The 27,449-nt window shown below is 38.5% G+C and overlaps 1 protein-coding gene across 2 annotated transcripts in view; it reads right to left on the bottom strand.

Moving 5' to 3' along the window:
* Window positions 1–1,637: 1,637 nt before the first annotated feature.
* The window catches only part of FNIP2 (folliculin interacting protein 2), a 49,361-nt gene continuing 23,549 nt past the window's right edge, over window positions 1,638–27,449 (bottom strand). Inside the window, exons 4-18 of one of the 2 annotated variants that reach the window (XM_064148728.1) lie at window positions 26,436–26,536; window positions 26,284–26,355; window positions 25,164–25,264; window positions 24,908–24,997; window positions 23,752–23,823; window positions 23,026–23,155; window positions 18,510–18,711; window positions 17,861–17,949; window positions 17,147–17,293; window positions 16,853–17,022; window positions 12,238–13,546; window positions 11,332–11,488; window positions 10,049–10,249; window positions 6,560–6,675; window positions 1,638–5,411 (exon numbers count right to left, since the gene is read on the bottom strand). In XM_064148728.1, coding sequence (XP_064004798.1) covers window positions 5,333–5,411; window positions 6,560–6,675; window positions 10,049–10,249; window positions 11,332–11,488; window positions 12,238–13,546; window positions 16,853–17,022; window positions 17,147–17,293; window positions 17,861–17,949; window positions 18,510–18,711; window positions 23,026–23,155; window positions 23,752–23,823; window positions 24,908–24,997; window positions 25,164–25,264; window positions 26,284–26,355; window positions 26,436–26,536 — 3,036 coding nt within the window. In that variant the 3' untranslated portion in view covers window positions 1,638–5,332. The remainder of the gene's footprint in view (window positions 5,412–6,559; window positions 6,676–10,048; window positions 10,250–11,331; window positions 11,489–12,237; window positions 13,547–16,852; window positions 17,023–17,146; window positions 17,294–17,860; window positions 17,950–18,509; window positions 18,712–23,025; window positions 23,156–23,751; window positions 23,824–24,907; window positions 24,998–25,163; window positions 25,265–26,283; window positions 26,356–26,435; window positions 26,537–27,449) is intronic. The other variant, XM_064148729.1, reaches the window with a different exon arrangement.

Here is a 27,449-nt window from a genome sequence, read left to right as displayed (position 1 = left end):
TGGCCATTTTATACTAGTCAGCCTTTGCACCTGCCTCTTGGTAACCTGCCCCAGTCACATTAAGTCTGGAAGAGACTGGCTATGTCTTTTAGAAAAAAGTTAAACCAATTAATATGATAAACTGATTAACTACAACTCTTTTATAAATTAGCAAAGTCAGAGCAGAGGAGCTCCATGGAGTCTTACAAAACCTGAATGGAAGCCCAGGCTGCTGGTCTATACAAATTGCTAAGGCAATTCAAGTACAGAAGACATCAGGGGCCAGAGCAGTCTCTTTTTTTTCTGTTTCTAGTTGAAGAGTCTTATCTCTTTCTGTGACCTTACATTAGGATTTACTGGAGCTGAATTCAATCAATTAACCCAGCAGACAATCATCAGCAACTTTGTTTTCCTGCAAACACGCTGCACTTGGCTATGACTGATTCAACAAGCAAGACAGCTAGCCACAGCATAACCAAACTGCAGATGCAGCTAGGTAGACAGGGCAGGGTAATGCAGTCTTCACCTTGTTAAATATGTTAGCTATTAAATTGTTTCAAGCTTTGTCATGGAAAGACAGCATTAGGAAAAAGGAAGGCTGCTACACAGTTTTGCAGGAGGAGAGATGGAATGAGGTTATGTTCACCACAGGAACATTGTTTGATGTACTAAAATGGTTTAGTTTTCCTAAACACAAAATCTAGTTAACCTCTAGAACAGGTCACCATTTCCTGCAGGATTATTAACAGGAGCACAAATTACACAGGAGTCTTTGACAAGACAACAGACATTTTTCCTTACTGTGCATACACATGCATTTAGCGCCTTCAAGCAAAAGAAAACAAGTAACTGATTTCCCAGTTCTCCAAGGTGGATGATTATTTCAGCCAGACTAGAAAGCCAAAACCTGTATTCAGAGCACTGTGAAAAGTCCTTCACAACAAAGTTATTGGGCTTTACTTTTATTTCCAAATCTTTTCAGCCTGACTAACAAGCAAACCTCACACCTTTCCATCTACAGGTAAGAAGTGCTTACACTCTAGAAATTCAACTGTACCTCAGATCTGTGCAAGAATGTTCAGCATAATCACAGTTGATAACATCTTCATTTTTATTTCATCAGTAGAGGCTTCCCAGTAAACTGCAGGCCATTAAACAGAAATTCAGGTCATAAAGAGTTTGACACAAACTGAAGGCTTTATAACGATGCCTTCATGTCAAGTCTGCTAACCAGTTCATAACCTAGTCCAGACAGGTGGTGTCATTCACCCTTGGTGCGTAATTTCTGCAACTGGATATATTATGTACAGTAATACATTCTCCAGGTAGCTCTTTTCATTCATTTAAGCTAAGTGCCAGCCACACAGCTATGTGGAACCTCTGCAGGGACCACAGCCAGTGTTTTCTCTTTCCATTACTTTTTGCAGTCAATTTTCACACTGTAAGAGCTCCTCTTTATATATATAAGTGGTGTAAAGCTTTCAAAGATGCTAGCAGTGTTCAATCAAGTTCAAAATTCTGTGAAGTCTTCCTTTATTGCATTTCTTGCAACACTTACTCCACTAGGGGTTATCAGATGTCTATGCACTATTAGACCTCAGCAACAAGCACAGCTATTTCCAAAGTTTTTAAAAGGAAGACACCAAACACCACTTACGTTCATTTCAGAAAGTTTATTGCACCAAATGTCGCAAAGAAATAGACCAAACTGAAAGCATACATAAACAACTGTGAGAAAAAAAACCAAACAAATAAAACCATGTAGTTTGACATTGGTAGTCAGTCATTCCTAAAAAAGCCTATGCTCTCCAAACATGCAATAGCAACACACACTTTTTTCTATATGGAAAACCTGCTACGTGTGTTAAACTATCCCACTTGACCTCAAAAAAGAAGTATAAAGTATATTCAGCAGTTCAGACTTGATTTTGCATTGGCTTCTTTTAACTAAAGAAGTTACACATTGGAGATAACTGATTGTTTTGTATAAATCTTATACGCAAGAGCTTGGTGTATATGAAAAGGGTTTTTTACTTTTAAAAATAAAGATGTATATAATAAGGAGTGGATGACACCAACCTATAATTCTGGAGGATGTCATTACAAATGTCAACTGAAAAATCAGACTCTAGTAATTTCTTCTGGGTAGAAGAAAGTTGTGTAGGTTAGTTCAGAGAATACATATCTAAAATGTTTAGCTCTTGGTATCTTGTGGGGTTAAGTAATTCATTTAGATTGAATACCACAATTTAGTAGTTCATTCCTCCCATCTGTGGATGATGATTTAGTTGTGCCTGAAAAATAGCATACATTCTTTAAACTGCACTGTGTAAACTACATTTATGTGGGATTTTGGAAAGACTGTGCACTCCCACTTAACTGAGAAAGTATGTAATTTAAGTTTACAAAAGCCTACATAATACTGATAAAAACAACTTTGGAACAGTTGAAAATTAAGCTATGTTATCAATTTCAAAACATCTGTACATTCATATCACTTTTCATCCTACTAAAATAAAAACAGAAACATGCTCTAAAGATGGCTAACAACACACTTGTAAATACTTACTGCCCTGTCATGCCACACTAATTTACACAAATAGCAAGATGCTACCAAAACCAAGTTAAAGACTTATAGATAAAAAAAAGTCCTAGAAGGTGGAATCCTGTCAACTGAGGTAGTACATTTGGTAGAGGGGAAAATATGTATTTAGCTTCTTTTAGTCTAAAGCCTTTTTTTTTTTGGATTTTTCTTCCCTCAAAACTAAAACTGAGAACAAAGATAGTTCATCATGAAATTTCTGAAGAGCAGCAAAAAGTCAGAGAAAGCAGCAAGAACTATAAAGTTTTAGCCTTGGCTGAAGAAAATCCAAGTGCTTTTGACCACTGGCTCACATGACACCCCGAGGTTCATTTGATGTCTTGCCAAAAGAAGGATTTTATTTTTTCTTAAATAGTTCATGTAGCAAAATCAGATATTACTGATTGTGGTATTAGTCTTGACACCAGTGAACACTGGCTAGCCTTTGACTTTCTTTGTATGCTATGAAAACAAAAGCGTAGTTCTTACATGAGCACGTATCTCTTCAAAGAATTGTCAGCCTGTTCAGATAAAAACACAACTCATGCTTTAAAAAAAATGGAATTGACTTTCAATGAACTCAGCTGCTATTAAAGAGTGACACGGAATAAAGAAGGTACATAAGGATTTCTACATACAACTAGGGAAGCAGTTCATAGTCTTACATATGCATGCACATGTTCTCCATCACAGAACACGTGACGTGCTCTATGGTTCTTACTTGGTCTCAATCTTGTGGAATAGAGTGGTATCTCCTGACAGCTATATGCAGAGGTAAGTTTATGTTCCATCAGATAGGACTCACAAACCAAAGATAAGAAAAGTTTGCTTAACTACAAGTGGTAGGAGAAAAACTGAACCATAGAAAGGATTTTAGTGTTTTTTAGGTAGAATACTAGGAACAAGTATGAAAATGTTATAAAAGAAACATCTGGAATGTCAGGTTTGAAACCTAGTATAGAAGGAACAGCTCAAAATAGAATACTAAGCATCCTTCTATTTAGAAACAACTTCACCTCACAGCAGGCTTGTCTGCCTGTTTCCCTCAAAAAGCAACAGCTTAGTTAAGAATCCCATCACATTTAAATGATTTACAATATGCACATTTCATTACTTCAAATTATTGGAAGTTTACTGTATAAAAGTTCAAACATCAAGGTAGTAGGAAACAAAACCACTTAATAAAAGCATGTCCCTTCAGTGTTAAAAAAATCTGCAATCACCAACAAGGAGAACTCACAACTGGTGCCGAACAGTTTATCAGAATTCACTGCTCTCAAACAGTTATGCAGTTAGCTAATTGCTTGCATGCTGACAGTTTTAGACACCTCATTCATGCTGACTCACAACAGAAAGATCCAACATTGAGTTTTCATTTTCTTTAAGAAGTTTAGTTTGATGCTTTGTTCTCTCCTCATTCTGGTCCAGAGTTTCATATCCAGCTTAACGTGCTTTATGCAAAAAAAGTTGTGGGCTGGTTTGGGGTTTTTTTTGTCTTTTTTTTTTTTTTTTTTACATTCATGTGAAAACAGTAAAATACAAAATTTTATTTTGTTTTCTAGAAACAAAGGCCAGTATCAAGTAGTGGAGAAGTAGTTTCTGGTCTCAGAACAGTTAATCTATTAAGGAAAGGCACCCAGATGACAGTTCAAGATTTCTACAGAACCAGAAAGGGTCACTGCAAACATTCATAGTGATATCAAATATTGGGGTTTGTCTCCCTACCTTTCATTTTACTTCAAACAATGTTAGGTTTTTTTTTTTTTTGCTTCAGAATGATAACTAGTAGCTGGACAGAACTAATACTTTTGACTAAAGATTGGTGAGGGGTTGCTTATTGTCTTTTATTTCCCCAATAGGATTGTCTTCAGTTTGCGCCAACTGCTTGGTGAGCAGCCAGCACCAGTATCACACAAAAGTTGGTTAAATTCATACTCCTCAGAGAGAATACCTGATGACACCAAGACACAAGTTTAGATCCTGGGACTACAGTCATACAGAAACTCAAGAGTCACTGACGTTGCATCAGCAACAAATGTAAACTTGTAGCAGAAATTCCATAAGGCTTTCCCACAAAATCCCTCAGAAGTCCACTTCCAGCCATGGGCTCATTTGAATGCCTCCTCATTAAATCAGGAGCAGCCACAGCTTTCATAGTCTCTGGTCCTTAAAGGGAAAAGTCACATAACATCACATACACCTCCATCACACATAACATTTGGCTGCTGAAACCACATTTCTTGTTCTGAGCCCATTACTCTACTATACAAAATCATGCACATGCTCTGCAGGAAGATCTTTATCCACTTGTGTACAGGAATGCTATATACATAGTTTACAGCTCCTCTTCCTCCCCAGAAGGATAAAAAGAAACACAACAAGCATACACTACACACAAGCATAGTCTTACACAATCCATTCTAACCCGCTTGTTCTTTTAACTATTACTTCATGGTTTTGAGCAGCGTTTTGGATGGCAGCTCCTGGTCTGCCATATAGTGTTAACTTTTGTCCTTTGAATAAAAAGAATGCTGTCGTTTTCTTGATTTACGTCATAAGTGAGATTGTAAGAAAAACCTGAATGCTTTTTACGTTATGTAAACTGAAGTCCTCAACATTCGGTTGAAATCAGAATCGGAGGTGGTAGAAGGTACAGTCATCACCTGCTCTCCTCAGTCTCCCCTTTACCAGTGTTTGGCACCTCTGTTCTTCATTCAACATTCCCATTTTCTTGATTTTACTTTAAGGGAATGACTATCCTGAGATTTTAATTTATAAGAGTATTTGAGCAACATATGGGGAATGAGTACTTGCTATAGCAGCCAACAAAGGCAAGTCATTGGATTCAATCCTAGAAATTAAAAAAAGAGACAGACTTTAAAATATACAGTCACCTTCACAAGAGAGAAACACAAGAAGATACTTTTCGTCTGCTTTGAAGAAACTGGAAGCCTCTTGCTTGCTTGAGTTCCTTGTTTAAACACACATCACTATTACTTGTACCAGTAAAGGCAGGGAAGAATGTTTAAAACCATGAAGTATACTACTACTTAAGTCAAAAGACAGCAGTATCAGATTTTGCAATATATAATAATTTGTGATTTGAACAAAACCTTTTATTTATTACTAAAACAGACACCTTAGGCTGTAGTCTTCCCAGTCAGCAGGCACAAATAAGCCCAGCTTAAGAAAGAACTAAACATCAGCTTATGGAAGGCTACGAATTGTGTGTTTTGAATATAACTCCATTCACCACACGGTAGCACTTTCTTACTACAAGTGACCAAAAGCTGGAATTGCTACTCAATGAGTAACCAGGAATGTCATTCAACCACAGCAGTTCATTTCCAAATGTATCACTACAGGACATACAAAGGTGCTTATTTCAGGGTTTTGCTACTGATAGCTGTATGTCAAAGGTTCAAATACTGAGCCCTCTGAATAAAGAGAAATGATTTTTCTTCTACACTGATAACGATCATCTTCTTAGGAATGTTTAGACACATCTTTCCCCTTCTCCCTCTTCTGCTGTCAGCAGGTGCATCCCTGAAGTTGTATGCCAATCAAACAGTAATTTTAGAAGACAGCTGCTGAAGAAGACACCTGTCCACTTTCCTACACAATTTTTAAGACACCCTCTTCCCTCAAGATACAATTGCACCACCAACTTTTCAAACAATTCTGAAATCCTTGTTGATACAGAGCTTTCATTAAGAAAATAGAGTGAGTATGAATGCACGGACAGCCTGTAACAACCAAACTTTTCTTCATTCTGAAGACTTAGGAATGACAAGGAGTTTGTTCTTGCTTTAAGACTGTGTCTTATCCTGATTTCCAGACAGCTCAGTAGAACATATCTTTTAACTTTATCAGGTGCAAGAATGAGAGCACCAAATATGTAAAATGACGTGGGAATGACAAGTAAACATTCAAAAACTGAAAAGGAAAATAACTGCCCAACTTTTGCCATTGGTTAAGAACAATACCTGCAATACTCACCCCAGCACAATTCCTAGTTCTTTTACATGCACTCTTGTATGGCCTCGAAGATATTCTGAAAGCATTTTACTTTTCAGATACATCTCTTGTAGTCTATCCTCAAGATGCATTATGCACTGTAAACACAGACCAAAACCCTCAGAACGGCTTTAGCAATTGCATGCAAGTTTTACAGAAATGTCAACACATAAATTCTAGCTTCTAAGAAGTTATACTCTCCCTCAGGGAGCTGGAGCTTCCTGGGCAGCAAGTTCGTTGCACACACTGCACATTCCATTTTCTGCTCAAGTCAGCCACAGTGTTTCTGTTAGCTTAAATAGCTTAAATTTCAAAGACACTCAAGACACCTTACTTGGAATCAAATCAGGATACCTTTTTTATAAGTCAGTTGTCTTTTCTGAAAGAGTCAGTTCATACAACACTTCCTGAATTTAGCACTCTAACTTCAGAGACCTGGTATTCAAAAAACTAAAACTCAAGAACTTAAAGACACTATTAGTTAGTCATCATAAATTTACAGCTCTCTTGCTCACTACTTCACTGTAGAACTTGGTATGTATTCATTAGTTCTAGGTACTTCTAGGTAAAAACTGTTTAAACATTTGATGCTGTTTGTCAAAAGGTAATAATTAAGAGTGAAATACCAATTTAATCATATCCCTTTTCTTTCAGCAGTACCATGCTAGAAATACATACTATTTTTAAATACAGTCATGTGCTGCATGTTAATTTCTCATACACCAACTGCAGGAAAGCAGATGAACCTTAGCTTCAAAGATAGAGAGGGGATTTTTTTTGTAAGACAAGGTGAGTAGGTAGGATGTCTTCACATGGTGAGTAGGTAGGATGTCTTTTCTAGGACAAAAGATAAATTCAATTGGATATATTCCTCCTTTCCATAGGAATGACTACTTCAAAAAAGTTAAATTAGTTTAGCTCTGCAAACTCCACGAGATGAAAGCTAAAAGCGTGTGCAGAACCTCACACTATCAAATGTATCTGGTAGGCACAGACAGCAAATAAAAACAGCACTGCCAAACTTCACACCATTGTCCAGTGTACTTCTCAAGTTGAATAAAACCTTTAAGTATCAGAAATGACACACTGTGAAACCAGTTTTGCCAATTAAAAATAGTTAGAAAAAAGTACTCATGCTTGTAGGTAGTCTACCATGTATTCTTCCAGTGGTCTGGAGCAAGAGGAAGATTTTTAATGACTCTCTCAGCTTATAAATCAGGTCTTAATTAAGGAAGGCAAAGAGGCATTTTAAGAAACGTGCTACATAGTAGGAGAGTATGATACCTGCCTCCAGTGGAGGAAAGGCAAAAGAGAGTCATTTCATCTATTTGCCTCAGGCAAGTTTTCACTCAAGTCATTATAATCATAAGACTTCTGATTCTAGCCTAAAGAGAAATGCTTCTGTATCTTTTCCATTACAGGTAACGCTAATGCAAAAAGCCTATAAACACTCCTTCAGTGGGTCAAGGGAGCATACAGCCAATTCACAACGAGGCAGTTCAATATATCTTGATTTCAGTACTTGTGCAAAAGGGTTATGGATTTTTCTATAAGGTGTGAGGGAGAAAGTATGGAAGAATCCCACATTACTGCAAATGAGATTTATGTAAGATTTTCTGCTCCTCCTGAACACCAAAGAATTGAAAGACATTTTCTCCCTTAACATGTACATGAATCCAATGTTTCCAAAATGGCCCTGTTAAATATGGTACATAAGTGCTTTTTGGTTATCTTTCTCCTCAGCTTTTCTCATTGACTAAAAAAAAATCAAGTAATTTATACAATTAGAAAAGCAGGTTAAAATAAGTTTAAAGGTGAAGGTAAACCTTTTGAAATACTGCTGAAATGCAGCAGTTGCAGTCATCAGTCTCACACTGGCATATGGCAAAGCTCTCTGCAGCATGGGTAGCAGGACGAAATGCCGCAGCAAAGACATCCATCACTTGCCTTCTACCCTGTCTCAGGCTGAGTTCTGTTTTTTGTTGTACCACAAAACCCAACACATTCATCTGAACAGTAATTAATTGTACACAAAGATGTGCACTCCTAAAGGAAATGTCAGACACTGCATTATGCTTAAGTCTGATTGATATTAGTATATATGTTTTCATTGAAATGTAATAGAATCACTAGGATAAAAGAAGTCACATTTATCCCCCACAGCTTAACAGAACATTTAAGTTCACGCATCTAAGATTCTGTTTTAGCAAAGAGCTGTAAAATCCACCGATTGTCACTTCATTGTTCCTTTTTGAAAAACCTTCCCCCTCCAAACTCCTCCCATATCACACAAAGCATACCGAAACTGCATATGTTAACCCCAAGGCAATACTGGAAGGAACACTCCGTTTGCAGAATCAACTGTTTGGTTTTAAAACACCAGAATTTAAGGTGTGACTTTGCAAACGTTAGGACATAATCTCAACCGAAGTTGCATATTTTTTGATGGTCAGAAAAATACAGAGACAACATTCACATATTTTGCCTAGCACTTGTCTTCAAGAAATCAGCATAATCAATACCACTAATTTTATCCGAAATAATGCCAACTAACACTGTTTACAGTTGTTAGTTAGTATTTAGCTTTATCTTCCTCTTCCATCTGCTAGCACGGTCATTACACATGCTTCCTATGAACTTTCTCAAGGTGATCTGCTGAAGGACACATCAATTCTTTGAATTAAAAGAGGTGAATACTGAAAAAAGTACCACCTCACCTACAATTGTGTGTGTAAAAAAATACATATTGTAATTACCATTATCATGTTAGTGGGCAATTCTGTTATAATCGGCAAAACCAGCATTACTGACTAGCTCTGAAGAACACTATTAATGTGGGCAGGAATAGGAAGCACATAGTACGACAAAGTAACATCCCCTGTTGCAACGCACCCACCCCCAGGTGTTTTCAGGTTTCAGTCTCCACCCAGCAATCCTACAGGAACGTTGGCGAGCCTTTCCAAGGCAGCATTTGCTGACAGGGTTGGCTAAAACATGCCTAAAACAGAAGGGTCAAGTAAACATACAGAGACAGAATCATCTGAGGAAACAGAAGAGGAATCCACAGCATGGTGTTAGAATGCCAAAGCATAGAAAGTAGTACGCTAGAAACAGGCTTGAGTAGACAGAAGCCTTAACAACAGAGAAGTATGGAAACAATATAAACAAATAAAACATCCCACAAGTTTAAGAGTCCTAATCATAAACACGTTAAGACCATGCTAAAATTGCTCAAACAACTTTAGTTTTAGAATATAAATTTCTGAGTAGTCAACTTTAATTGAACCTATTAGAGACAATTTACACATAAACCTGACTAGGCTGCAGCATGCATTCTCTTAAATATGTTTTATCAACTGCATTATTTCAGGCATTAGTTCACTGGCATAGAAACACTGTGCAAAACTCTGCATTTGCTGTCTAAGCAAAGCAATTGGCACTCGTTTCAGTTTTCAGTAACAGTGTACTTACAAAATCAGCTGGAACGTTGAGTTTGTAGAGCTGTAAAATTGACTGCAATAAACTGGATACTTGACTCGAAACCAAAACATCCTTGCCTAACTTCATATTATCCATCATCTTTCTCTGGCTTGTAGCTACTTGTACGTTCCATTTATCTGTGTCTGCAATAATGCAGACAGCTTCTGCTATGGGCTCATCTAGCACTGGATGCTGCAATAGACAAAAAATACAAACACTGTGACATTTTCATATACATTTCCACAACTTAGTTTGAAGTTCTACTTTTTCCAGAAGGTAGGGAACAGGAAACTGATCCATCTAAAAAGTGGTTTTGTCCCAAAAGAAACCAGAAGCATATCAAAGACAAGGAATGCCAACTTTAGTGACAGTTTACCTCCAGCAACAGCAGGTCAGTCAGTTTGAGCAAGGCATTTAAATTTTGCTGTAGTGGTGCTTCAAAATCACTACTCCAATTTGGTTTTCCCTCACATTGTGTTCCACCTTCTCTGAAAAGGTAAGTTTCTTCCAAGATTAAGAGTGTAATAATTATACTGATCCAGTGATTGGGAAAGTATATTAAATGTTTCAGAGATGTGTGAGAGACTTCAGTATGCACAATGTGGGATATGTATGAAAAGACAGTATTGTAAGGCCAGTCTGATGTTTAAGAAGTTACAGACACAAGCACCACTGTTTCAGATAGTATATGAACTCATTCCAGCAGGATGATTTTTAATTGCTAGAGAGAAGCTGTTGATTATTACTAGCTAAATATACAGAACTGCAAACTTTATTCAGTTGCTTTAGTGAAAGGTTAGTTATAAATTTATGATATAATAGAGTAAGAACATGGCAAGGTTCTTCCCTATAGACAATTACTTTGTGTAGTCAGTCATTTCTGTTACAGTCTAGTGTGATACAAGCCTCCACAAGCCATACAGTATCTCCCTTGCAACACATGCCACTAAGTGGTAAAATAAAATACTTCAACTTGCACATAACTTTTATGAAATATAGATCATTCTGTCTGCTACTGTGACTGAAAAGAAACAGTTTGATTTCCCCCCCTTGTTTGTATCTTTGAAGAGAAGCTTTAAGAAAGTATAAAGGAAAGAACAAGTGATTCTAACGTGAACAAGCTTTGCACACTAGTTAAGGGCTTAACTTACTTAAGAAGCAAGACACATCAGGCGTGGCTGTTAAGAAGACACAGTAAGGAGAAAGAAGTCTGTTCAAAGGCTTCTATGAATATCACAACTCCTGCTATGACCCAGAACAGTACTTTCACTCACATGAATTGCATGAAGTAGGTCTCCCAGTAGACACTGCTTGAGTTTTTCATCATTATTTATCCCATGCAGCACTAGATCAGGTATATATGTAGGACAATAACCACCTAGAAGTGATCTTCCAAAATTTTTCACACATTGACTGCTGATGATGTTTGACCTGAAATGGAGGAATACAAAGGAGGTAAGATTCTTGCTTAACAACTTGCATTCAGATTACACATGAATGCAAGGTTTGGTTTAATTCCTGCTTCTACAGCAAGTATTGATCAACAATTGCACTCAAAATACAGGAAGCTAATTACAAGTGCTCTTTGAAACTTGGATTCTAGAAGCTGAATTTTAACAATATACTGATTCCCTCAAAATTATGAAAAGGCAAATTTACATGTATTTGAGCTTGTGGAATGTATGAGCTCCCTATTCTGCAGCAAACAGATTTACTAAATTTGGGGTTTCTCCAACTCATCCCAAACAACAAACACTTTATAGATACCTACCTTAAGCATCAGCAAGCTTCATATGCACCTGTAAAGTGCAAAAGTTCCCAAGCAGGATGCTCTTATTTCAAATCTGTCTTAGTCAAATACATAAAATCTAAAGAGTTATCAAAGTTTTGCTTATCCTCAGATGTTCTGTCCACATTTAATGGTTTGAGGCAGTTTAGATATAAATGTGTGACTGTTTTTTATTAGACATTTGAAGAACACTTCTGTCACAAAGCTTCACTACCTACACCTGCTCTGTCTTAGTTTTCATTTTGCAAGGTCTGTTTACAAGAACCCTAATGACATCAGTGCTAAGGATTTATTTGTAAGGATCTGAAATCCCAGAGGATTTGAAACTCTGAACATCTCTAACACAGCAACAACTTATGAGTCCATCTAGTTCTAAATTAAACTTCGTTACCTTGGTAAAGGAAGTTCCACTTCTGCAAACTCCTCAAGTCTTTTGCTGACATTATCACGACGCATTTCATCAGAGATACAACAATCACCTTCTTCATCACTGGCTCCAAGAGCACTGTCTGAACTCTCATTCCTTGGAATGTCCCCTTCAACTCTGAAGGAGATTTTCCTTCCATCATCCCCATAGGGGATATCTTTAGCACCTATTTTAGGGGAATCCTGTTTGACAGCAGAACCAACTTCTACACACACAGGGGAATAGCTTTCCAGATTGCCAGAGCATAAAGTTCTAGTTTCTTTCAGACTTAGCAACTTCACAGTTTCTGTGTTATCTGTAAGCAAAAGTGGTTCACTAGGTAGTGTGTTTGCTAAATTCACTTCAGTTCCTTTACTTTCCATTGGTTGGTTACGTACACACTCCTTCTCCTCGCAGGGTGGGATTTCTGCATGACAAACATTATGTTTACTGACAGGTATAAAGGCAGCTTCATAATTTGCTTTTTCATTCTGGGAAGCTTCCACAGTTGAATTTGTGGAACTTGAGGCACAATGTACTACCTCTGGATTATTTCTGAATGCCTTCATAGTTTCTTCCATCTCCCTTCTATGAGTTTCTAAGTCTGACTCTGGTGATGCAGAACTTCCAATCTGAAAGGTGACCTTTTCTAAATGTGAACGCCTGTGGCCAGACCTTTCAGGACAAGGTAAGGCAGATGACCTATTAGACAACTGCTTTTCCACTTTTTTCTCATTCTGGTTCTTGTTGTTCTTTATATCCATTAAATCGTCCAAACTGGATTGCTCTTCAAAGTGGTAAGATACAACTCCTGTATCAGTGGCAGTTCTCCTACTATTAGTTGCTCCTTTACAAAAACTGCTAGCTAGACAGTTGACAGATGAGTTCTGACTGGTCTTTCCTACTGCTTCTCTTTTTTCTTTTGAAGAGGCTGGGATAGCATGAGTGCTGTCTTGATCATGTATGCACTCTGCAACACTATTATTCTTACTTCCATCATTCTTTGGAGGTAGGATTGGAGGCACAAGAGCAGGTTCATTTTTAACAGTGACAACCACATAATCAGACTCCTCTACCTCTCCCTTTTCTAATGCAGTTGTGATCTTGCTTCCATTTAGGACTTGCTCTCCTTCCCCGTTTCTTTCACTCCACGTCAGATGATTTTCCTGTAGCTCAGAGCATCGAATGAAGTAAGTTAGGACGTAGAGTAAGCGCTGCACCAACTCCTTGCGTTTTCCAACAATAACAGTTCGAGTCAGTCTAACTGGAGAGCCTATGGCACCATACAGATCACCTATGCAAGGAAAAAACAAAGCACATGCTGATATTTGATTGTACTATGCTGTTTAAAATCAATGCATTTTGAAACAGCAATTACTATGGACACAAAGCAGATGATTTCTTTCACAATAAATTTGTAGAAGTTTAAAATAAAGAATAACAAAAGGAGTCTTCTAGCACTTCTTACACCTGACTTGTGTCCAGAAGAGTTTTGATACTTTTTTTGGTGAGAGATTAGCTGTTATTACTCCGTTTCTCTCTATTCAAAGACACCAAGGTTTTATTTACAAGATGCTTACAAGATATTATCACTTGAAAACTGACATAACAGAGTGAAGAGGAATGTAAGTTCAGTTAAACTCTGAAGCCAGTTATACTATGTTTCTACTCGTTTTCTTTCACAAAGTTGTTGTTCTATTGCAGTCACTTCCTCTGTTAAACATAGGAATAAAAACAAAATTATATTTTTCAGGATTAGAGTATCAGAAAAAAACCTGTTCCATTTTAGCTGTACAAGATTCTGAAAAAAGATGCATGTAACCACCTTTTTGGGCAAGGCATGTGCACCTCTGTGTATTTGAAGCCAACCTCATTAACTTAAGCTTTGGTAGAAGGTGTCAGCAAAGTAGAAAAAAAAAATATATTCCCGAAGTACACAACTGTAATGCAAAAGGCAGGTACTAAACATAATCTGAGTTCCTCCAAAAACTGCTTGTTAGCTCCTTCACCCTGAAAAACTGCCCTTTTTTTGGTAAACAGAACTAAGGTCATACATGTCCTGTTGTCAATATATTCTTTTGGGAGAGCAGTTAACTATTTTCCACTTCCCTTTATAATCCTCTGTCAGTGACTCCAGAGTTCTGGGAGAAGTAAACATACATAGCCAGTAAGTGAACCTACAACAGTTTGTCACACAAAGATGGATTAACTCATGAAATGCCTACTAGCAGGTTGAGTTAACCCAGCTGTCCTCACACAACAGGCATGAGAGGACACCCACTAAACTGTTTTTGCCTAATTAAATTGTGGCTGCTATTACCAGCAGGTGAGAGACAACCATCAAGAGCTCAATATTCTTTAGCCAGTGCAAGTGTTCACCTTGAAAGCAAGCTTTTTTGGCTCCCAGTTTTATCATCTACCTGCTCATCTACCAGACTGTTATAGGTGCTAATGCCTTGCTCAGGGCTGCTTAAATGTTCTAAACAGTTTGCCTCCAGCATTTTATGCTAGACCTCATGAAGCAACAGTACATGAAAATGATCAGAGGTTTCTACCAAGTGCAAGGGGAACTCTGTTCTCAATATGAGACAAACAACACAAGCAGCACATTCACGCCCAGGCTGCTCTTTGCCATACAGAATATAAAAGGAACGAGGCTCCTATCTCCATTCTTGCAAAGCAAAGATTGAGATAGTAATTCCATTGCTCTCACAGTCTTCCCTCCAAGATCTGCCATTTCCTGCAACACCCTTGATGCACTAGGGAGGCTGTTGTGGTGAAACCAGCGTGCTGTTTTCTCACAATTAAGAACATCCTTGCCAACAGTACCATAGCCTAACATGCCAACTAATTAATTCTTCAGTAAGGAAACCGAGCTTCCGACTAAGCATGTGGAATTAACCTCAGTGTTTGGTGGGCCACAAGGACTAGCAATCTGGAAATGAAAGGGGAAGATACATTTTTACTGTTCAATTGCTATGGAAATCAAATTGAGGCTAATGTTAATTTGCACAGCCAACTTCTATAAAAAAAAATTACCAATATGTATATGTAGATAGTATTAGTAACATTATCTTATTAGCAATAAGATAGTATAAAAAATAAAAATTGTAGTCTTCATAATGTCTGCTGTTAATACAGTTGGATTGAAGCTGCTGTTTAAGAGACAGCATTAGGTCTTCCTGACAACGGTACTTCGGATTTCTACAAGTATGTAATTGTAATTGATAAGTAGTATATAATGAAAACACAGGTCTGAAGGTGAAAATACAGGCAAGTCAAAATTCTCCTTAAGAAAAGGTCATTTAGATTTTAAAGCATTAAGCCCCATGATTTTTTATTCCCCCCCCCACTCTTTTAACGAAAGAGACCAGCAGAGGGCAACATCTCACTTTCAGTTACAGCAATCACCCGTAACAGTTTTTGGGCTTTATAGAAACAAAACGTAAAATAGTTTGAAACTGAAGGACTGAGAACTTGGCTAGGCCAATGCTGGTTGCAATATACAGCCTGGAAAGGCAGGAAGAAAAACAGATTCTTGACTAGTCACCAGCAGTGGCTCCTGGGAGTGACCACAGGAGCTACTGCTGATCTTACGCCTCCAGTCCAGCTGTTTTTCATAACCCTGGCCCTGGCTCCATCCTCAAAACCCGAAGCAAATTTCTATTTTTTTCTTCCAAGTTTAATCCATTACTGTTCTGCATAACATTTTAAGGACATCCTAAATCAAGAACCACTTCTACAACAACTGCATGGCCAAGGTAGTGATTCCTTCACAAAGATTGCTTTCACACAGATTCTCAAACAACACAACTGAGGCAATTAACAAATACAACCAGTGTGAAAATCACATTACTGCTTTACTGTGCATGTGTGTTATTTTATGTGGCAACACAGCATATCAGTTAAAACTAAGGCAAATCTAATATCAGACTCACAGATGCTGCAAGGAGGAATTTTCAAGGGAATAATGCTGACAGTGTTATTGTCTCAACTGCTATCAAATGTGTAGATAAGTGAGAGCTATTTAATCCCCTTGTATCAAGATAACTTACAAGCTGTAAAATATCTGTCAGAACAGCCCAGGAAGCTAAGCACAGAAATAAAATCTTGACTCAAACCCATTCACAGAATTGTAAATGAATGGAAGTACTGCCAACTGCCAGACTTTGTAGTCTCAGTGTCTATCCCAGTAAGAAAGGAATAAAAGGAGGTAGACAGGGCAATTTCAGATATAAACAGCCTCCAAAGCCCAGAGAACACCCCCTTAATCCAGTCTGTTCTCTCGTTCTTCCCCAACTACTCAGACTGTTTACAGCACTTGCACCATCTCAACATTTCCATATTTAGCTACTTAACCAGTCACCATAACAGAGGATGACAGGGGACCAAGGAAAGAGCAGAGCACTTGGGCTATGCAGACAGGCTTCCAAATGCTATGTTTAACCAGGTGGAAGACACCTCTTGCTAGCTCTGCCCACCTCACACCAAGACCAATCTGCAAATGTGATCTGGATCACGAGTACTTTTTGGCTAAAAGGAGTAGATACAGAAAGATGCTGGTTATAGAGAAATATGAAGCTTTCCATTTGCTACTGACCAAGCTGTGCCCAGAGAGGGTTATACGGATGAGACTTGGCCAGCATGTTGACAGACTGCGATGTGCGTTTCTCAGAGAAGGCCTTTATGGGAGGATGGTCAATAGGCATTACTGTTGGAACCCAAGCCAGGTGATACGTCAGCACCGCAGTTAACAAAGCGGCAAAGAACCTAGGGAAAAGAACACAATCAAAGTTACGCCAGCACAAGAACTCCACGATGTACTGTAACACGCCCACACAAACTGGGAACTACACAAGCTTATTTTAAGAATAAAGAGGTGAGGGAAGCTTACTGGTTTTTGTTGATCTGTTCTATTAGAAATGTAAATTCTTTAAGGAACCGCTGGCATAGCTGATTCTTTTCCAGGGTGCTGGACATCATATTAAGCCACACAGGCTCTGCAATCCTTGGAACAGAATATAGGTTCCAGATGGTAACTCTGCTCAAAAGAAATTCCCAAGAAGTGTTAATGTGCACATTTCAATCTTGCAAATACAAGCAGACCTTTTACTCTTCTATTGTCCTTTGATTTTACTTCTTGTGAGATGTAGAAGACTAAAACTGGAGAATGCCTCTGGTCATTCCTTTCTCTTAGGTACCAAAGAGAGAGTTTTTAACAACAACTTTCTCATCAGTTACACTCTTCAGTATCTGTGGCTAGGAGTAGATAACTCATCTGTCAGAACACAATCAGTCCACTTGTCTGCACAAGCACCAGCAAAAGCCAACTCTTGAAGAGATCTTAAAGGCTTTAACTGACAGTCTGAGGCACAGGCAAGTGCAACGGAACTACTGTTACTCTCTTCCTGAAAATGGCTGAGTCAGTTTTGCTAAAGTTGTACAACAACATTTACCAGATGCTCAAGACAGAAAATTCCATCACGCTACGTTGAAGACTGCCTGAATTACAGGATCTTGCATTCAGTTGCTCTTAACTAGAAGTTGCAAAAGTCTTTAGACAGGCACGGAAGAACTCTTCTTGTATTTAAAAATTCCATCAACTCACCTGAATTCTCCCAGGGCATCCATAACACGGCTGATATAAACCTGCACCCTTTGGCTGGACTCTGCTATTTTTCTACATGAGATCATGGCCTTGAATAAGAGTTAAAGACACAAAGCAGCTTCTTAAAAGATTCACATTCTTATTCATCTTTTTAAGACTCGTTAACATATCAAAGTAACTAAGATCTAGCCCTAGTGCTACACAGCCACTCAGGACAGCAACAGCTGCCAACCTCCCTCCATCTCATAAGAGACTGATCTCTAAGACTGGGCAAAGGGAGAAGAGAATATTTTGAGAGTTAAGGGGAAGACAGCAACACGTTTTGTTGCTATCTTTTAGTGACTGCAGGAAAGGACAGAATACTGTACAAGGTGTCAAGAAAAATCTCGGAGTGAAATACAATGAGAAGGCAAGAAACAGAAAATCCGCTCCTAGAACTCTCCATTCTTATTTTGACTAAAAAAGAAACCACAATTCTTTTCCAGCAAATGCTGAATTCCAACACTAGGGTAAGCTCAAGACTACATGTCTAAGGAGGGAAGCTTGAAATCACACACCCTCTCCCCAGTCTTCGTCTACTGGATTCTTGAATACTTCATTCTGTTTGATGTAATGTGGAAAAAATAAATGTGAAACTAGTATTCTGTACCTTTTCTATTGCATACTTCAGCTTGTTCATGTGAGATTCAAAAAGAGGGAAGTGAGAGAAAAAAAAATCCTGGAAGTTTCTCTGTGCTTCTTCTTTTTCAGGCAGAGAAAAGATTATGCTTATTGCAATCTTTTTTCTTCGAACTATTGCAGGATTGGAGCTGCAGCTTTCATCAGCCATACTAAACATTTCTTCAGTGGACCTGCAAAAAAGAGATTTGTTAGGACAGTTACCTATGTACTGAGAGGTGATTTGTCTTCTACTCATACCTGTCTACACAGAAGGCAATTCATACTTAGGTCTCCTTTGACTTAAAACACAGGACTTTTCTTTTACCTGTCTCTGACCAGAGAATACTCAAAATTCTGATGAATAAGACCTATGCTTGCTCAGATAGGAAGGCAAACCCCAGTAAGGCCAGCTGCTAAAGTGATGTGAATATTACCCTCTCTGACAGACAGTTACTATAAAATCTCTCCCTGGTTTATCTTTAAGGAAGATTAAGAAAAGGGAATGAAGACACAAACCAAAATCATAAGGAAAAGAAAGGCAAAAGGTAGTTTCGGAGCTGTGAACTTCATTCTGCACTCAAGCTGTTATCTAGGTGCTCAGTGGTATGTCCATGATGCTCTTGAATCTGTACTCCTATGTATAAGGGAAGTTGGGAAAGAAACACCACCTATACTGTTCCAGCATCTTATGGGATGTTTTCAGGCACTTAACCATACAAAATAAAATTTTCTATTTTAACCAAAGAAAAAAATCTCAGTATTCCATAATTGTTGCAAACCCACAAATTTCACACAGAATCACAGAAGCATTCAGGTTGGGAAAGACCCTTGGGATCAGCAAGTCCAACTGATGACCCTACTCTACAAGGTTCACCCTAAACCATATCCCCAAGCACCACACCCACATGATCTTTAAACATATCCAGGTTTGGAGACTCAACCACCTCCCTAGGCAGCCCATTCCAATGCCTGACCACTCTTTCTGTGAAAAAAAGTTTCCTAATGTCCAGCATAAACCTACCCAGTTGCAGCTTAAGGCACTTCCCCCTTGTTCTATAATTACTGAAGAGACCAGCACCAACCTCGCCACAATATCCTTTCAGGCACATTGATCCTAGAGAGCAATGAGGCAATGAGGTCTCCTCCTCAGCCTCATCTTTTTCAAACTAAACAGCCCCAATTCCTTCAGCAGCTTTTCATAAGATTTGTCTCCAGGCCCTTCAACAGCCTTGTCGCCCTCCTCTGCACTTGCTCCAGCACCTCAACACCTCTCTAGTACTGAGGTGCCCAAAACTGAACACAGTACTTGAGGCATGGCCTCACCAGAGCTGATTACAAGGGGACAGTCACCTCCCTACTCCTGCTTGACACAGCATTTCTAACACAAGCCAAGATGCCATTGGCTTTCTTGGCCACATGGGCACACTGCTTGCTCCTATTCAGCTGCTTGTCAATTAAAAACCTCAGATCCCTTTCTGCTAGACAGGTTTTCAACCACACTGCTCCAAGCCTGTAGTGTTGCTCTGAGTTAAAGCTCATCCCATTAACACTGACCCATTGATCCAATCTACCCAATTTCCCTCTGTAGAGCCTCCCAGTCCTCGTGCAGATCAACACTCCCACCTAATTTGGCATTATCTGTGAGCTTACTGATGACACACTCTGTATCTTCATCAAGATCATTAATAAAAGATGTTAAACTGAAGTGGTTCCAACACTGAGCCCTGAGAAACACCACTCTGTAACCAGCCACTAGCTGGATGTAACTTCACTGTCCACCACTCTCTGGGCTTGTTTGTCCAGCCAATACACCTACAAATACATGTGTGCCTAGCTCAGATTTGGTACTCTCAGTCTAAAATACTTTGTCTTATGCTAAAAATATAACCAGTGGCTACATAACCATTATTACACCCCCAAGTTCTGTTTGTTCACATGGTAGCTCTGTCACGTCTCTTGCAGCAGTGATGCCACTTAAATATCATGTAGTGGTTGATCCTGAGATAACACCGCTCAGTACATCTTCAAGTAAGTTTGGAGATGGTGCTGAACAGTGTGGGAAAATAGTCAATACACTGAAGGGTACTGCCCAGAGAAACTGAAATCCCCATCCTTGGACATTTTCAAGACTCAATTAGACAAGTTCCGCAGCAAACTCATGTAAATGCCCATCAAGTTCTTCGCACAGGCAATTGATTCAAATGACATCCACGAGTCTCAGCTCAGCATAAGTTGTTCCTATGATTACACAAAAGGTGGTGATCCTCCCACTCTTTCTCCACAAATACTTGCAGCACTGTAGTGTTAGATACCAAGGCTGCTGGACTTACAGAACTATTAAGTTTTCCTGTTTAAAGTTTCTTCATTGAATCTCATAGAGAAAAAAAATCAATGAGTAAAACAGCACAGTTAAAATGTCTTTTGGAAGGAAATTCAAATAATAGCTTTTAATCCACATTGATATTGTAAGGGAGAAGGGGCTAGAACAGATAAGAAAGCCACCAAAACACAGAGACATTCAGAACAGCAGCTCATGGAAAGAGATTGGTTTTGGAGTTTATTTATAAGCTATGACTGCAGTATTGGTGAATAGTAATTAAAAGCTTGAAGGGTTTTCACATCAGAATGGCCCTGAAATCGAGTCTGTGGTATTTACAAACCACTAGAAAGAAAACAGCAGAGGAAAGCCTGAATGCTAAGCATTCATTCTGAGATCATTCAAAAAAGTAGTGGTTTACAGTTTAATTGGTTTGACAAGGTTAAATATACAAAAGTTTCTCATCATAGAGGTATGAGTCCAGGAAAAACCACACACAATAAAATGCCAGCAAAAAACAGCTTGCGGGAAAACAAGAGTCCAAGACAAAAACAAACTAATTTGAACTTCAGGAACTTGCATGCAGAGATAGGAATTCCCAAGGAAGTTAGGAAAGGATGATCAGTCAGCATCTAAGAAACATCACAAGCACTTGTGCTGCTTCCCAAGAACAGAAATTGAAGAATTTAGGTCTGTGAGAAAACCCTTTCCAGTGAAGCTGCTACTCTAGGTTGCCTGTCATTTGACTACACGACTTTCCAGCTAGACTGCTCATTTTCTTTGAGCTAGTTGCCTAAAACACCAGTAACAGAGACTGTAGAATTCTAGTTGTACAAACCGAAGTACAACTTCTGCTGTTACCGAAATATTCAGCCAGAAGCCTACTGTTTTTCAAGCCACTAATTGGAAAACAGGCATCCGAAAAGGCCTTTTTGCTTAGAAAGGACCCCCCCCAATTCAAGAATATTTCTAGATATTAGAAATAATGTCCTGTTTCAAGTCTTTCCCCAGCATAGATTCTCCAAAGTGGAAGAAACACAACCTGCTCCCCTACAGTGAAAAAGCAGCCTAAAAAGGCTGCTTTCCTCTAAACAATCTGTTACTTTCTTCAGATTTTGAGGGAATTCCTATTTGTGAAATTTTGGCTACTTAGATTGGACTGAAATTATTCTATTTACCACAGATTTTTAGCCTTTTTTTGCACACTCTTAGCCTTATTTCTTTAGGAAACTAGGTTAAAAAGTACTTCCAACTCACTGAAAGCAAAACATTTCCTAGGTTATTCTCAACTGAAAACATGACTTAAAAATCATGACTGCTACATTAGCACCAGTGCATGATTTTTCATGTTAGAGAAAGTTTGAAGCATTGATGCTAGGGAAAGAAATCTCTTCAAAAAGGTCTTGTATGTTTTTTTACTGATCACATAATATTTTAACTGCCAGCTTTAAGTTTCTCTTATGACAGCAAAGAGAGAGAGAAGCCAAAATTAGGAATTAGTGGAGAGCCTCAAGAAATTCCATACTGTCTCTGTGTGCAGGTGGATCAGTACATATGACCACGATAATCAAGAACCATTTGACATTTTTCAGCTGACAAGGGAAGAATTTGCTTATTAGCTATGAAAGAAAGGTCTGCTGCATTCCATGCTTTGTTATGCCACTGAGCTACAAAAGCTTAAACTCCCAAACAGAAGCCAAGCTTTTTGACTGCAGATTTTTTTTTCTTTTCTTTCCTGTTTTGGCAGAAGTCACATCAGGAACATCCTGTACCAGCCAAGAGAGTTGTCAAGGGGTATTACTCCAAAACTTCAGTAACTGCTCACTAGTCACACTTCATTATGGTATAATGTAATTATGGCAGCAGCGCTGCTACAGTCCCTTTTATCCCAACAGGATGTTCTGCTCCAGAAACAGTTTAATTTGCTTTTCATAGTGTGGGCTCAGACACAGCCTATACATACATTCAATTAAAAAAAGGTACATCTGAAATTGGGTCTTGAAGTTCAAATTCAGCCCAAATTTGATCTTTCTTCATACTAGCAATCTTATGTAACACACGTGGAAGTCAGACTGAACCAAGAGCATTTAGTCACAGGATCCGGCCTTTTAAAGAAAAGAGGCTTAAGTTTTGCTTAGCTTGAATTACTGCCAAACAGCTGGTGTAAGAAGAAAGGTGTTACACTCACCACCGTGGAATAATTCCATTCTCTAAACTTGTTGTCTGACTTCGAAGCCAGCGACGTTGGTAGCTGCTAGATGATGATGATGAAGAGCTTGGAGACGGAAAAGGAGTGACCAGAAGACTGCTTAGAGATGCTATCAAGAAAGCAAGAAACCCCACATATACCAAGTTACAAAGAGTGCTGGGTGAATATTTTTCTTCATACTCTAAGTGGGAATAAATTCCCACAAATGCTATTCTTTTTTGCTAATCTTTATCGTATAACTCACTTGCAACAAGAGACAGAATCATTTTAAATAAATCTTGCTGCCTGAGGACATTTGTCTTATGAAGTCAGAGACTTTCCCTAGTAGAATATACTAACAATATATTTATTCTCATTAAATGTACCCCAAAAGGGTGATGCCCTCTCATTATAACAGACAGATCTTTTGGCCTCCTGTCCTCCCTTTTCCTAGTCAGTGCAAAAATATTTTCTCTTCTCTTGTTTTAGGTAAAAGCTCCAGCCAGCTAGTCCTCCAAAACACAAACTGGTAAAAAGCTCAGAAAATGATAAAATAAACATTATTACAAATATTTCTGCATTAAATCTTGGGACAAAAGCAGATCTGCCTAACAGAGACGGAAGATTCTGGATTTACAAGTCATAAGGTGCCTGTATTTCAGGTAAATCACTGCAACAAAGAATTGTAGTGTAATTACAGAAGTAGGCAATTAAGAAAGCAGATACCTGACCGAGCAATGCCACTGTCTCTGTCTTCATTTTGTCCTCTGCTAGGCATATCAACAGGTGTGCTGTGTGCTAAAATAAACAGATCAGTAAATTACATAACTCATCATACTATTTGTGAGAATTAAAAAAATGTTTAAGCTTAAGGCTCACAAACCAGCAAAGTCACATTCTGTACTGTTATTCCAAGTAAGCAGTGTATTATGAACAGAGATGGCAGCAAAAAGTATTCCTATGCTGAGTTCATGTAACTAGAGAAAGTTCATCTAAAAACATCTCAAAGAAGCTTAAGAGTAGTGGATGCAGTCTACATTATCAGAAATCACATATACTTTGAAATTGAGGGCTGATGGCACCTCCACCTGTCAAATTTGACATTTTTATGCATGTGCAAGACTCTGTTTTTACACAGATGAACACCGAAATTAGTCAAATACAAGGTCTATTAAGCTTCACACTCCCCAAGCAGAGATTTGCTATCCACGAAGCCTCACAGTAAGAAATGTTGAGCCTAGGTTTTATTACACTGAAGTGTTAGTAGATCAGTCACTGAAATTGTAAAACATGCAAAATTTGCAAAGGCTGTGAAGAAACTGCATTGGTATTTCAGCTCACATTCTGCAATTAACATTATTAGGCTTAAGATCTACCCACCTGCATGGGTCATCAGTATGCCTGTAAAAGGAGACTTCAGGTAGTTTAGAGTTTTGAAAATTAAAAAACTTGATATTTTTTAAGAGAAACCTTAGGGCCTCCCAGAGACAGATCAATAATTAATTGTGAATGTCTGCCATCAAATCAAAAAGATGGCAAAGAGAGGAAAAAAAAAGCTGTACACCAGGCACACTAGCAAGAAAGCAGCTATAAGCCAGGAAACATAAGGTCTCTAAGAAACATAAGGGCTCATGTATTATTAAAGGTATTTTCATGCAGTATTTTTAATCACAGAAAATAAACAGAATGAAAGAGAACAAGCAGCAATTAATTTAGCTGTTTTTTCAGAAGGAAATTTTTAGGTGTAAGCCAAATACATTTGTTGTTACTGTTTTAGCCCTTTGTGTTTCTAGAGAGTAATTATGTATGCCCTGCAAGGATTCAGGAGTGGGATTTGTGTGTGCATATGGATGGGTCACACTGGCTGGCATTCCACACAAACCTGCAAAGAAAGAAGCACTGCGGATGAGCCGGAGGGGACCTCCTTCAGACACACCCTGCAGCAGCTTGCTGCTACACAGCTGTAACACACCTAGGAAACAAAAGCAACGTAGAGAAAAATGCAATGCAAAAAAGTGAAGGGAAAAAAAAAAAGGTTATGTGTAGGTAAAAAATAAAATAATAATATAAAAAAAAAAATCAACAATGAACAGATGGCCTCATGTTTTCAGAAAGAGATAGAACCTGGAAATATTTACCTAAATTACTTCCACTGCGACAGGTTCCCAAACCATTCTGATTCGAGCTCAACCTTCCCAGGCTGGGATCTTGGTTGATGTACTCAAAGCTATCTTGCAAGCTAAGAAACAGGAGACAGTGTTCTTTAAGAACATGATCAAAAAGCATTAATATTAGCTTGAGAATTTGGTTCGTATTATGAAGATTAGCTTCAGACGTCAACTGAAGGACCGCTAGGTATTCTGAACCATAAGGAAACATTCACTTTCTATATAGGCTCCCTCTTTCAAGTTACTCTAAGTTTTTGTATGCCACACTTGGGATTCCATTTATTCACATTCACTCATTTGGGGGAAAAAGGAATACATGAGAACTATCTTCTGTCACTGCTAAAAGAAACAGAAGTGATGCATGGGGACACAAAACTTTCAACTACACATCCCTTCTTCACCCTTCTGGGAAGGATAACGGCTTTGACTGTCCAAAGCACCTCACCTCTGAACGTTATTATGTGCCCTTAACAAATGTAAAAGCAAGAACTCAAGACAGATTTTCTTTTTTTTTTTTTTTCAACTTTGCTAGCTTGGCTGGGATGTATCAAGAGAATCCTTCTACACAGCTGCCATTTCTACTAGACGTTTCTGCTTGGGCTAAATCAAGCTTAGAAGTTGTGGAAGGCTGAGGGAGTTGGGACATTTTAGCCTACAGAAGACAAGTCTGAGAGGGTAGCTTATTAATGGTTACAAATACTTAAAGGAGGGCTGTCAGGAGAATGGGGCCAATCTTTTTTCAGTGACAGGACAAGGTAACAATCCTGAACACAGGAAGTTCCATTGAAACACGAGGGGGAACTTCATTACTTTGAGGGTCACAGAGCATGGGAATAGGCTGCCCAGAAAGGTAATAGAGCCTTTATCTCTGGAGTCATTTAAAACTTGCCTGGACCCCACCCTGTGCAACCTGCTCTACGTGAATCTGCTCTGGCAGGAGAGTAGGACTACATGATCTCCAGAGGTTGCTTCAAACATCTATCATTCTGTAATACTGAGACAGAAGGACTACAAAAGAAGAAAGAAGGAGAAAGAACTGCATAGCACGGGGAGGAAAAGAACCACAACCATAAAAAAGAAATGTTCTTACTTATTGTTGCTTCCACTGAAGCTTCCTACCCTAGCTGAGAAGACTTTACTTATCATCAGCTGTGGGGGAGACCTGAAAGGATAAACAACCACTTCAGTGAGTCATCAGTTCTAAGTGCCTCACAAAAGAGTGCAACACAAAATGACACTCACCGTATATAGTGAATTTTTAAGGTGGAGCCTTTGTAACTCATTGCCACTGAGCCAAACATCATTTCTCCCAGCATGTTGACATCAGAGGCTGGTCTGGTGTACTATGTAGACAAGAAGATAGGAAGAACAAAGTCAGTTTCAATGCTGTATTTTGAGAAAGTAAGCTCTGCTATTCAATGCAGATTGAGATCCTGCATGGTTCAAACATGCTGAGTGCAGGTACAGCTGAAACACATGCTCCCATTTGCTCACTAGATGGGCATTGTTACCTTTGCTCCAGGGAGGCCTCAAAAGGAAAGGAAAAAGAACTAGCATTTCCAAAGAAATAGTTATGCCCAGCAACATTCCCATATAACAGTGTTTCATGAAACCTGTAGATGTTCACAGGACTTAGATCCTCTGGTCTGGATCCCCAAGCATTAAACTATCTTCCTTATTCAAATGAGTAAACACTCCTTTCCCTGCCCTTACAGAAATCTTCTTGGAAACATTTTTGATGGGACAATAATTTGTGAAGACTATTTCTGAGTATAATCAGACCAAGTTTTTCTTCAGTTTGCAAGATGGATCATCAACAGCAAATATGTAGAGAAGTTTAATTATGAAAGAAATCACTTATCTTCTAAATAAATGTGTTTTTCCCTACCTTAATCTATACATGCATCAAATCACATTTAATTAGGATGAAACATTTATGCTTTTACTGAGAAACTGCTTGATTACCTAAAATACAGCTCCATGTCACAGTAAGACAGACTAAAGTGACTCTTTAATATACCATGTTCAACAATCTCTTCAGAATTGACCTGAAGCATAAGTAGATATATTTCAAAACATGACAAGAGAATAGTGCTTTTCACAACCTTCACAAATACTAATATTATTAAACCTCTTTTGTAATTCTCTTTCAAGGATTATAACAAGACAGACCAAAAGTTTCAGCTGTATCCATATGTTCTTACTCTACAGCACTCCTGAAGTCAGGTAGGGCATCTCAAGGTTCAGATTAACTTG

The sequence above is a fragment of the Pogoniulus pusillus genome, chromosome 9 (assembly GCF_015220805.1).
Source record: "Pogoniulus pusillus isolate bPogPus1 chromosome 9, bPogPus1.pri, whole genome shotgun sequence".
In the NCBI taxonomy this organism is placed as follows: Eukaryota; Metazoa; Chordata; class Aves; order Piciformes; family Lybiidae; genus Pogoniulus; species Pogoniulus pusillus.
Note: the sequence above shows the minus strand (reverse complement) of the source record. Positions and strands in the feature narration are given on the sequence as shown.